The sequence below is a fragment of the Leptosomus discolor genome, chromosome 2, assembly GCF_034619465.1.
Source record: "Leptosomus discolor isolate bLepDis1 chromosome 2, bLepDis1.hap2, whole genome shotgun sequence".
Lineage (NCBI taxonomy): Eukaryota > Metazoa > Chordata > Aves > Leptosomiformes > Leptosomidae > Leptosomus > Leptosomus discolor.
Window position 1 is genome coordinate 38,970,381 of NC_141392.1, and position 13,420 is coordinate 38,983,800.

The window sequence follows — 13,420 nt, forward strand, 5'->3', positions numbered from 1 at the left end:
GTTGAAATGCAATGTCAGCCAAAAGTTGTTCTTGGGCTTCTGTGGCTTCATTCACTGTACAACTTCTGCCAACCTGGTGAAAGCCCCTTTCTTCAGGCATTCATACCCGGGGTTTTGCTAGAGTAGCTGGGCTCTCTGAGGTTGTGATTTTATTTTTGTGTGTGTGAAAGACTATTGTTCTTCCCTCAGACATGTTTTTTTACTTTGTGAGATTCCGTTGTGTTATGGGACATGTAAGCAAGAAAACCTGACTTGGGAAACGGAGAAAATAATGAAAATTACATCTGGTGTCGAATATTCAGGGAATATTGTATATTCAGCTCTTCCCTGAATGTACTTTTTGCAGTTTATGGGTAGGACTTTAAGTTCATGTTTTTGTATATTGTTTGACCATTCATCTCTTAAGTTTATCCACACAAGGGGTAGGCATCAACTTCTGTTATTACTGGGTTTGTTTGTGTTAGAGGTTTTAGGCATTGCCTGCTTAGAAAATCAATAAAACAGCATACACAGGGAAATACAGAAGATTAAATAGGTGGAGTAAAGCATACAAGCCAAATACAGAGGTAGTAGTTTAATATTTCAATAACTGTCGAGGATAATTCTTGAGTATCTCACAATATCACTGTAATTGAACACTAAAAATTTGCTAGAAGTAAAGATAAGCACGGTAATGTGCATGACAGTTTAACTGACAGATTTCTGGCAGTTCTTTTTGTAATGAACTACGTCACTGCAGCCTTTAAGTGAATGTCAAAATACATTTTTTCTGTGGGAATCCTGTGGCTTGATGGACCTTGGTTCTTTGCAACAGGAGTATTTTGCATATGCATATTGCAATTTCCGATTACCGTGTTGCAAACTGGATGAAAACAGTTGCAGACTGAAATAATCATTACTGAGAACAAAACTGAGTTATGTTTTAGAAAGGAAAGGCTGTTTTGCACAACTGTTAGGTCTATTTCAGTGTTCTTTGACAGGGCGACTCAACACTCCTTTCCAAAACACGAGCCCTAACTCCCTCTATAGGCATAACAACGAAAAACAGACGAAGTCTACAGTTTAGCACATTTAGCCTGCATCACGTGTGTAATCTCATAAATGAATGAAAGCTATGTAGACCCGTATGGAAAGCACTTATCATCGCATGGGCTTTGGACATCACCATTTCAGAATGGTGCACTTAATTGTGCAAGTGTTTTGCTTTTCCCCTGTGATTTATCTGGTGCTTCTATAACTGATGGCTCTGACAAAAAGCAGCTGCTGTATGGGGTGCATTCCCAGTGATAACACATTGTCAGAGCTTGGGTGCTGAGCAGCTCCTGGACCAGCCATACTTTGTGTTCAGATCACAATGAGGTGCAGAAAAATGTCTAGATGCTAGCTCCTAAGTAAAACGTCCTATTTTGGGATGTTTTTCACAGAATCATTATTGTGTTTTTTCCTTGGTGAATGAAACTGTTTAGTATGTTGATCAAGATAATAAACTGAAAGGTATATCATCTTCTGCAACGAATGGGTTTATGTATGATGAAGCCCCTGCCTGAAATCTCACTTCTCTACTCTGGTTTCAATGTCACATCAGTGAAGAAAAGTCACTGACAAACCCTTGGGTGTCAGTACAAAATTATTTCCCCTTTTGCGGTACATTGAAGGATGCAGCGCACTTGCTGCACTCATGTGCATCAGCTGCCCAGCTGGAGGGGCTTTCTGGTTTCCTGCAGCCTCTTGGAGGACACAGCCCTGGGCTGGGGCTGCAGAGGGCTGCCCACCTCTGCGCAGCACAGGGCCTGGGGAAGCTCACCCCATTACACACAGAGCTGTGGGTATGCAACTGCCACGTGTCCTCATGCCATTTTTATTTTCATAAGTATTTTTTTCCACTGTGTCAGCGTTGAGGCTGGCTCGGTACAAAAGTGAAGCAGTTAACAGTGCTGACAAGGCCAACGTGGCAGCTGGAACTTTATCACCTCGGGTTTCTTCCAAGGCCGGACTATGGCAGCTGCGAGGCACCTGTGCCAGAAAGGTCCCGTCTCGAGGCTAACTCATGACGAGATATTTTCTCACTGCCCCATTTCCTTTAAAAATAAACCCACCAACCCACGAAGTAACTGGGAAAACTCAGAGATATTCCCTATTTGCAACTGGCCATAGAAACATCGATAACCACTTCTTTAGCATCACAGAATGATGCGTTAACAGAGACATATCCTTAACCCCCTCTTCAGGCCAAGGGCTGCCCTCTGCCCTGCGGCCTCAGCACAGGCAATATCTGGTCTCGGCCAGCAAATACGCGTGTCCAAAAACCCCAGCTCGGCCCCCGAAAACCAAGAGCCAGCGCCTCCTTCCCGCCGCGGGGGCGGCCCCGGCCCGCAGTTAAGATGGCGGCGGCAGCGCCGCATCACGTGGCGGCGGGCGGGGCTGCCGCTCGCTCTCTCTCCGTGGCGGCGCACGCTGGAGGATGGAGACGGCGCTGGAGCCGTTCCCCAGCCCGGGGAAGGGCAGCGGCCTCCGCTCCCGCCGGCGGGTGCTGCCCGGCGAGCTGATCTACCGCGCTGAGCCCTTCGCCTACGTCGTCACCAAGGAGCAGCTGGGCGGCGTCTGCGAGCGCTGCCTGCGCAGGTACCGGCGAGCGGGCGGACACCGCAGCCGCCTCTCCCGCCGGCCCCTCCCGGCCAGCGCCGCCCCTTCCGCTGAGGCGGGGCAGCGCCGCCGCGCCGGCGTGGCGTGGCGTGACGGCGGGGCGGGGGTGTCTCTCTGCGGTGGGGGCTGGGGGGCGGCTTGCCGCTTTCCGCTGCTCTGTTTAGTAGGGGCTTTGCTAAATGGCTTTTCTGTCTGGGCGTCTCTTCCCGGGCGGGCGAGTCTCGGGCGGAAGGTCCCCGGACTACCTGTCCGCTGCGGGCGACAGGAGCGGGCAGTGCGGGGGGTGGATCGGTGCCGTGCCGGTGCTCGGCGGCGTTTTCGCGCCGGGCGGGCGGTGGCTGGAGGGGCCGGGCTCCCCCTGGAGGCCTTCATGAGCCTGGAGGGGCCGGGCTCCCCCTGGAGGCCTTCATGAGCCTGGCGGGGCCGGGAGGGACGAAGGGGTGAAGGCCTGATCTGGCCGGCCGTAGCGAGCACTCTGTGAATGGCCCCGTCCTGCTCAAAACCGCCTGCCGCGGTGGGGAGAAGGTTCTCGCCCGCTGTAGCCCCGGCAGGAAGCCATCTGTATGCCTGTGGGCGTGACGCTGTTCCCTGCCGCGTCATGCTTTGCCGAGGGCATACGTAGAGGTGACGATGGGCGTGAGGCACCAGCAGTCTTCATGACAGGAGGCAGTGTGAGGTAGTTTCCTATCACATGCGCAAGCTCATCTCTCTAAGCAGTAGAGGTTTTGAGACACGTTGGATGAGTGCCTGCCTTTTTCCTCCAAAGCCTTACAAGAGAAAACTGACAAACCCACAGCAGCTTTCTGTTTTTGTTTAAGAAACCCGAACAAACCCAAACTGGTTTATACCCTTTAGTAATTTCCTAGCAAGGTCGATTGTGATAGAGCTGTTTGTAGGAGATCTGTATACTAGTACCTGAAACATACTTGTAGGTAGTCTGGAACAATGTATAATTACCAAGATTTGAAGAGGAGAAACAATTTAATACTTCTAGCCTTTGCCTTTTTTTTTTTTTTCTTTTTTTTTTTTCTTTTTGAAAGTGTTTGATGTTTTGTTTATTGAAACTTTCCCAGTGTTTTGCTTCATGTCCTTGAGGGGAATCCCAGCTTCTGTTTAAAGGAATTATAATGTGATCCTCATTTTCCCAGAGAAAAGTTTGACAATGAGTTCCAGGTGACACTTGTATCTAACCTCAGCATATTAAAAAAAACAAAACCAAAAAAGATTTTTTAGCTAATGTATCTGTGACATCTGACTCATGACTTTCGAGTCCTTCAGTGTGATGACTGCCTGGACCTTTTCGACTTCAAGTCATGAGTGGCTGCAGACTTCAGAAGACAGGCTGAGTGCATGTCCTGGTTTGGCTGGGACAGAATCACAGCCCAGCCATGCTAGGCAGGACGTTAGCAGTTTCGAGTCAGCTAGGGCAGCTGACCTGAGTTAGCTATAGATGTAGCCCATCCCATAATGTCGTGGTCATTATAAAGGGGGAAGGTTTGTTGAGGAGGAAGAGCTCTGGGTTACTGCTGGGGTTTCTTCAGCTCTTCCTCTGGCTTCTCCTGAGGACTGCTCTCTCGTTGATTGTGACAACTGGATATTCATTTGGCTGAGTGTAACTCTGTGCATCTCTGTTGGTGTTTCATTAAATCTGTTTTACCTCTACCCATGGGTCTGCTCTCCTTTTCCTGATTCCCCTCCCTGGCTGGTGAGGGGTTGTTGGGCGATAGAGTGACTGCTACAGTTTAGCCCCAGGCATAGGCTAAACATAGTCAGTGCAGCAACTGTTGGAATGAAAATGGATCTGAAGTGTTTGCATATAGAAGTGTAACCAGGTCAGGGTTTGTTGGGAGAAATAGTGGTGTTACCCACTGATATATCATGAAAGGTTATGTATTTGTGAAAGTTTGTCTTTTTTCTAAATGGTAATATCAGTTAAATTAAAAAGTTAAGTAAGGAAGTTAAAAGTAATTTTCCACCAATCTAGCTTCCATTGCAATATGTACTGTGGCTAGAGAGAGTTTATAGATCAAGACTGTGCAAGGTGACTTCTTATTCGTGTAATTAAAGGCAGTGACTTCTTATTCAACAGACTTTGTTAAATTAGTGAGTGATAACATAGGTCTCTTTAATGTATGGAAATTAGAAAAATGGTGAAGTACTGCTGAAATGATATGTGGAATTGAACTGTTTAATGAATACGCAGTGTGATCTTTGTTTTGTTCAAAGGCAGGTATCCGTAAAACTATTATTACTAACTTCCAGGACTACAGATAAAAGTCACGTTGTCTACTACTGTACCTGTTTTTCACTCTGATCTTCAGGTGGCAGTACAGGAACACGAATTAAAAAAAAGGTCTTGTGCTTGATGTTGATTTAGCATTTTAGCAATCTTATTATATGTAAAATGAATGTTTCAGGCTTTATACTGTGAAGTGTAATTCTATACTTACTTTTGCCTCACAGCTTTTAGTAGTAAATGTTGTTGGATGCAGCTTTTAGCTGTGTGAGAAGTGCTGTGTGAGCCAGAAGATGGGTGATGATGTGCAGACTATCTTATTTCTGGGCTGCATGCTGAGAGGCAGCATGGTCTCACCAGAATTTGGGGTCACAGACTTTCTATAGTGCTGACTCACTCTGTGACCTTGGCTGTCTGAGGTACCCAAGCAGGGTAAGGATGGCTGTTGGGGGCAGTTTGCTGATCTGATTGAGAGAGGAAGGCTTAGATAGTGCAGTAGTTCTGCTTAGTCTTATCTCAATTAAAGTGAATATTACTCTGGATTTAAAACACTGAAGTCTTTATACAGATAGATAGTAACCAGTAGAAAGACTAATGTACCTTCCTTAAATTATTGGGCTGTTGGTACTATTTGTATAGTGAAATTAAAATTCTTGGTCAATGTTGTTAGGTCTATGTTTTATGTAGACCAGATGGCAGATTATGGTAACTGTCTCCCTTTTTGTGATTTCTTTTTACTTTAGAGATAATCCTGTATCTTCTACTGAGTAGGTTCATGTTGTTTTTTATATAAGGCTTGGCTAAAATATTGTGATATAGCTGATTTTATATGATAACATAGCTGTTTTAAATCATATTCCATTAGCAATTAAAAATATACTGTCACAAAGTAAGATACGTAATAAGGATTTGCTTGGAAATATAAATTTTGATAAAGGAGAAGAGTGTTTGTTGACAGTGTGTATTTCTATGGAAGCAGCGTCTTGAGAGAACATATGACATTATGTGTGTGATTGTACCTTCTTTGCAAAAGAGTATCTGTAGTGTTAGAGTCAGTGCCTTGCTGAAAACCTGCTGTTTGTGCTTTTATGGAAGTCTGACAAGATTTGAATGACCAGCATCATCTTCCAACAACTTAATGGAGAAAGCAACAGAAAAGATTCTTCCTCTTTTACTAACTAAAATTTTTCTATATGGCTTCTTCCATGCTTTAATACCTCTTTAATGTGTGGTCAGTGGCAGTGCAGCTCAGTACAGTTTTATGTATCCCCTTTATCCCCAGGACCGAGGGGATAAAGAAAGCAGTTTCATTTATAAACTTAGGGGATTTCACTGTATTTTCCATTCTGCTGGACGCTGATAAAGATGGTGAATAAAGCTAATTGCCAGTGATTCTCAGAGGCTTCTATCACCTTTCTCTGTTCTGGAAAGTGACTATTACACCTTCTTTTTTTCTTCTTCTCTATCCTTTACCTGTCTATCAGGCTATAAAATGACTTTTCTTCCAGTTCCTGGCAATTTAGCTTAATTTAGCCTTTCCTCAATTATGTGATGTTCAGTGGGCCCCCTTTACTCCTATGTATGTTGACACCCTCATAGAACTCAGGCAAGTTAGCAAAGTAGACTGTCCTTTCATGAGAGCTCTGCTTGCTCTATCCTCCTAGATTTTATTCAGCCAGGTGATTAATGATCTTATTCCTGATTACAGTCTCTATTGTCTTGCCAAGGTCAGAAACCAGGCTTGCAGTTAGTATAGTCAAGTGAGTGTGCTGATTGAATTCTTTTATTTCCTTAAAAAAGCAAAGTATGGCAAACACTGGAATACTTGAGTTGTTTATGTTTAGAGTTCTGCTGTTAATGTTACATGAGACTATAGGTGACATGAGAATAGATCAGAAAATACCGATATTCTCAACTTTCTATGCAAATTTTAGGTTTAAAGGAAAAGATTTATTTGACTTCTTTTTCTGACTTTCACTTTAGTATTTTTAATATTACTTTTTTAATTTTATGGTTTCTTAGAATTTGCTTTTATGTAATTGATCAGATTAGAAGTTCTGTAAAATTCTGTAAAATTACTTCTTGATTTAACAAAATAATTCTAAATCAGTACTGACTTTTAATGTAGGCCAATTTAACATTGCAAAGTTTGCTTGCACATGCTGATTTATCAGGCTGCTATTTTATGTGGTGATGTTGCTCAGTTTGCCTAACTTGTTAAATCTTTACATGGCTTTTAAAGATGTTCTTTGTATGATAAGTGAATGCAGAAGTGGCATCTTGGTGCTTAGCCGTTCTCTTCCTCTGCATATTTGATGTTCTATTGGCCCTTGATCCCTGCTGATTGAGTTTCCTGCAAGGTACTGGTAGTGATGGCACTGCTTGATCTGGTTTTCAGGACTTGAACTGAAGGTACACCCAGTCTGTTATAGCATGGGAGTCCGAATGAGGGTGAAAGTCAATTATGCCTTTGGGGTGTGTTTGCTTTTTACAGAACATTTCTGTGATGGATTGTATTTACAAGAATCCACTTCAAGAAAACTTAAGTCCTGGCTGACTCTTGGGAACAAGCAAACAAACTTTCTAGAATTTGTCTTGGAGGAAGTAGGAAAAGAGGTAACACTAGCCTATTTCCAAATGCTGTACCACTTACATCTGTAAAGGAAAGAGACACTTAAGAAAAGGAATATTTGAGAACACGTAATGTACAATGTTATGTCTTTTATTTCATAGTTTATACATGTGTTTCTTGTTTGGGTAAGGTCAGAGATTCAGACTCTGGTAATGATATAAGAGGAAGTACAAATGTGTTTTTGTATGACTGCAACTTTTGTAGACCTATCTAGAGAGGGGAAAACCATCTCAGTTAGGACTATTGGGAAGCTAGCCATGGCAGCAGACACTACTGCAGTATGGGAAATACAACCAAAAATTTGATAAATAGCTGGGTAGTTACAAAGTGCTAAACACAGGCCAGGAAGTGTATGCTCCTTGCTCTGTTTCATCTGGCTTAAAAATATCCAAATGGATACTTCTTTATATTATCTTTGTGGTAAGAAACAACTGAAAATGTCTGCAGCATTTCTTCTACTAAACTGAAACTAATGGTAGGAAATGCTTCTGGAGAAATAAAGTATGTCAGAAACATGATTGGGTAAATGAATGAAGGTGGGGCCTGACTACCCAGGACGGAACCAGGCTACAAGCCAGAAAAAAGTTCTCCTCCACACTAACAAGCCAGTCAGTCCTGCACTCCTGAAGACACCCATCAGAGCTTGGAAATTCCCCTAACCGTCCTTTTTAAGGTTTCATTTTTAGCTACAGCAGACTAAAGGCTAGTTACTACCAGAAGGCACAGCCCTGACTGTTCAACCTTGACCCATCCCTTCAACGGCCACTTCAACTCCTCTCTCCCCAGAGCAATAATTTGATTCAAGGGCACCGACAGATTTTTATATTCTGGTAAAGTACGTTTTCTGCCAGCTTATCTCCCTGCACCAATATATCACAGGCCAGATAAGCAGCAAAGCTGCCAAATGAGAAGCAGAAGGAGCATACAGGAAGGAAAGCAATGACTTAGGGGAGCAGTAAGAATAAACTTTCTAGAGAGCACATCAGGTAGGCTGTCATGTGACCTGTACCCCACTTCAAAACATGAATAGGTGGGGTGGAGAGACATGCCAAAAATTCTGTAAGCCTTCCTATATAATTTTGAATAATTCACAACAGCTGTTGTGACTGGTACTGAAGAAGACTGTAAATGCTCCAAGGGAAAACAGCGTCACTCCATAAACCGTAGCCACTAAGTGCTTTTGGCTGTTTGAGTACACAATGGAAGACAGCACTAACAATTAATGAATTCAAATGCCTATGGACCTGATATCATTAATAGTTCTTAAAGAATTTAAACAAATTCTTTAATGCAGGGTAAAACTTCCAGGTCTTGTGCAAAATGAAAAACTTTCTCAGGAGCTATCTGAAACTAACTGTGTCATTATATATTACATAAGCTAGAAGTTACTCATGTTTTAATCACTTATGTTTTCCCTCATAGCGCTAATTTTAATTTTGTACTTGCACAATTACAATTCACCCTAAGAAAATGAATACTAAAGATAATCCAGTTCACTAACTTATTTTCATAGCTTTATCATTTACTGCAAGTGAAGAATATTCATACAGAACATTAATATTTTTAAGCACTAATATTATAGACTGCACTATGCAGAAAAGAAATACAGTATCAGGTGTGGATTGCAGATCATACTGAAGGCTAAATTCAGAAGAATTTACAAGATGACTACAACTTAAATTGTCAGCCACAGCTTGACAAGGCAACAATTTTGATATAATACCTTTCAAATTACAGAGCAGTATAAGCATGGAAATTGTAAACACAAAAAATCACAACATGGTAAGACCTTTAGGGACTTTTAAAGCATGGCTAAACTTAAATTTTCATTTTCCATAAGTGAGACATGGCAGTGAACACTTGACCTGGGAGAATTTATTTTTAACAATGCCTCTCCCTTTTATGTTCCTCCCGTTATTAACAGGAACAAAGCTAGGTTGGCAGCAGAAGGCATTAACTACAGCCTCGAAACTGCAAAGCAGAGGAGGAAGGGAAGGAGGAGATGGGCAAAGACCCACACCTTGCCTAAAGCAAGCCCAGAGCATCCAAAGCAGTATGGAGGCATGGAGCAAAGACCAAAATACTGCTCAATGGAAAGGAGAGGGTTTACTGCAAACAGAATCTGAATTACACTGCCAAAACAAATCTCAAAGAAACAAACAGTTGGTCAAGGAAAACACCTACCAAGGGATATTCCTACCAGGAACATGGGGCACTCCTGCCCACCCTAACAGGCACTGTGAGGGAGGCAAACCAAATCAATGGGCAGGCCAGGACAATTTAGTATGAATGCTACCCTTCAGGACAGCCAGAGCTTCCTCCTTCCCCACCTTCAACCTGACTCTGAGCAGAAGGAAAAGGAGATGGAGTCTGTAAGTTTAATTTCTGCTACAGGCTTTGTTCCTCTAGACAAGAAAGTTCAGGGCCTTCTCTGGAGGGAAATAACTGCAGGAAAGCAGTCAACAGCCTATTCTCTTCACTGCCTTGCAGAGTATTTTCCCCACAGCATGGTACAGCAGCCTGGAAGCCACTTCTCCTATGGCTCCAGCTGGCACGAGGACAGAAAAAAAGCATTTCTGTCCTGCTCTTTGTAAGGTTGCTTCAACCGTCACTATCACAGTAAGACAACATGGGGGATGGAGAGTATCTTCTTAGGAAAATGCTACTTTTTTAGGCTAGTAGTCATTCAGCTACAGATAGAAATGTTTCTGGTGGTGGTGTGTGATTTCTCAGCTCTTGCGAAACATTCTTACACATATACGTAGAACCTGAAATTCTGAGCGTTTGTATGGCTCGTGTCTCATACAATTTTGTTTCACATCCTTTGCCCTCACTTCACACAAAGCCAGAGATATCAAGAGACTAGAGCACTGCAGTTGCACTCCTACCGGATTAGTCAGAAGTGCTACATCAAGTTATAGCATATGATTCCCAGGATTATCCCACCCTGGAAGCACAAAAACATACCAGCTCCTAACAGTCACGCTGTTCCCACACTATGATTACCACTAATCAGATACAATTTGTTTATATTCCTATACTTCATACACGGCTAAGCATCTTGAAAACTACTGGAAATCCATCTGGAACTTTCGACTGTCACTGAAGGTATATGAAACCCACCATGCTTCTCACATCTTAAAAATGTTATTGCCAACAAACTCATGGCACCAAGTCACGCTGACCAACTTCAAATAATTCTTAGACTTGCCATGTAAATGGTTTTATACATAAGTTTTAAGGAATACTAAAAACCTTGTTATTCCAGTCTATTAACAATCATGGAAATACGATTGTCTACAAAATAAAAAATAAAAAGCTTTTTATATAAGCAAACTATAAAATGGGAATATTGTTTTATATCTAAAAAAATATAATACTTGACAATCTTCATATGATGAGAGTTGGGGGGAAATTATCAAAGAACATACCATCAAATATTAGTTTTCCACATTTCAGTATTCCTGTAGAACAAAATACAAGTATACCATGAACACCTAGAGCACCAAACCAGTATGTTTTCAAGAAGTTTGCATAGTTTTAAATCTCTCTCTATACTAACCAGCAACAGAAGTATTTTTCAGAGATAAAGGAGGAGACAGTGTAGATTTTTATAGCTCATGCATCACTGGAAGTCTCATATATGCTAAACTTCTATCTGCATAAAGAGCATCCCTTAGCTCATACCTCCTGATCACCCAGCTGGAAGCAGCAGAGTAGAGGTGCTGTGCCAACAAAGATGCTCTCCTTGGCATTTAAGGAAGAGTCTTAGGTTTGTTGGTGAATGACAGCACCTTCATGAAGAAACCCCCATTGCTACAGAGCCAAAATAATGAGCTCCGCTTCACTCTTGACCTCCCAGTTGTAGGGTGAAAGAGGTACACTTGGAGGGTTCAGGGCTAGCTGTCCTCAGGCAGAGCTGTGCAAGTCCAAGCCAGGGTCACAGTGGCATGAAGGATCATGCAATCACACTCATCACTTGCTCTGAATCCAACCCTGTTTCTCTCTACTTAAAATACTCCACACTGTGGTTATAACTTAATGGTATTTTTGTACCTTCAGGATGCCATTAACCTAGGCACACCACACTTTAACAATATTACACCAACTTTCATGATGATAACAATAATATAATGTAGTAATATTGTTAAAAATAATAAAATAAACCAGCAGCTCATTTAAGAGTGTGCCTATGCTGAAGGTACAGTACTGATGCATAGTCTTGGTTATGTGGGAGTGTTTTGACTTTTTGTCACTGATTTTACTTATTTCAGAATCCGTGCTTAATTCTTGAAATCCTAGTTATCACAGCTTGCCTCTGGCTCAATGGGGGATTTTATTTAGAGGCCAAGGTAACATTTTGAATCATTCCCAAAGGTGTCCCAATGACTGAAGGGTTTGTGCCAAGTGGCACAATTGCTTGAACACCAGTGAGTAGTTCCTATACTAACTCAAGCTGTAATCCCCTGTTCATGAAATATTTAGCTTTCCTGTTTATCATTTTAGCAACTAGCTGCTTCAGCTCAGGGCTTGTTCTGCTATGATCTTGATTGCTCAAGCTTAAGTGAAATTAAACACCAAATATTTTTTTAAAGTAAACTATCTTCCTGGCCTCTGAGTATCAGAGCACTTGGTCTTTCAGTCAATAGGCAGGAAATACCACTCTTGGCTTCACTGGGGAGGGCTTGCCTGGGTATTCATGTGGGGTTTGTGCGCTGCCTGCGTAATGAGGTTTCAGCATTCGAAGGAAAAAAAGCCAATAAGTGTGTTGAGAAGGACTTCTTAGGAGGGTGTGATTAGGAGTGGTTGTAATGTAGAAGTGCAGGAAAGGAGTAAGAGATCATCATTGAGAAAGGAGGAGTAAAAACGCTCTTATCAACTATAAGCCCTTTATTACAATTTGAATGAATATGGCCTATTTAACTGCTAGGGTGTGTGCTAGTGACCTGAAAAGCTGATTTCTGTGGTGGTGGCGGCGGCATTCTTGGTAGTGGGAAGGATCATGGTAGAATAAGGGCAGAGAAACTGAGACAAGATATATGGTGAAGTATTGCCCTCAAATAGGAAAGATTTGTCTTGGGAAATGTTGAGCACGAAATAAACTATGTATGTTTCCTATGTAAAAATTCTTTGTTCAGTGTATTTCATGCTTCTCAAAGGCCAGAAACTTCTTGTGGTTTAACCCCAGCCAGTGACTAAACACCACGTAGCCATTTGCTCAGTCCTTCCCCCTCCCAGTGGGATGGGGAAGAGAATCAGGAAAAAAAGGTAAAACGTGTAGGTTGAGATAAGAACAGTTTAATAACAAAAATAATGTCAAATATAACAACTGTGATACGTGATGATGATAATATACTGAAAAGAGAAATAAAACCCAAGAAAAGACAAGTCATGCACAATGCAATTGCTCACCAGCCATTGATGCCCAAGCAGCGATCTGTCCCCCTGGCCAGCTCCCTCCAGTTTGTACACTGAGCATGATGTCCTATGGTATGGAATACCCCTTTGGCTAGTTCGGGTCAGCTGTCCTGGCCATGCTCCCTCCCGGCTTTTTGTGTACCCGTATACTAGCAAAGCATGGGAAGTTGAAAAGTTCATGATTTCCTAGCAACAACTAAAACCGTCAGTAGATATTTGGGATTGTTTAGCCTGAATAAGAGAAGAGAAGGCTCCAGGGCCACCTTATTGAGGTGTTTTGGTACTTAAGGGGGCCTGTGAAAGAGATGGGGACAAACTTTTTAGCAGGACCTGTTGCAACAGGACAAGAGTAATGATTTCAAACTCAAGGAGGGTAGAGTTAGACTGAATATAAAGAAGAAATTTTTTTTTATAATGAGGGTGATGAAACACTGGAACAGGGTTGCCCAGAGAGGTGGTGGAAGTCCCATCCCTGGACACATTTAAGGTGA

At 42.4% G+C, this 13,420-nt stretch overlaps 1 protein-coding gene across 1 annotated transcript in view; it reads left to right on the forward strand.

Annotated features, from left to right (window-relative positions):
- Nucleotides 1-2,461: 2,461 nt before the first annotated feature.
- The window catches only part of SMYD3 (SET and MYND domain containing 3), a 434,008-nt gene continuing 423,049 nt past the window's right edge, over nucleotides 2,462-13,420 (forward strand). The window contains exon 1 of the mRNA XM_086460934.1: nucleotides 2,462-2,622. Within this exon, the coding sequence (XP_086317060.1) occupies nucleotides 2,462-2,622 (161 nt within the window). The remainder of the gene's footprint in view (nucleotides 2,623-13,420) is intronic.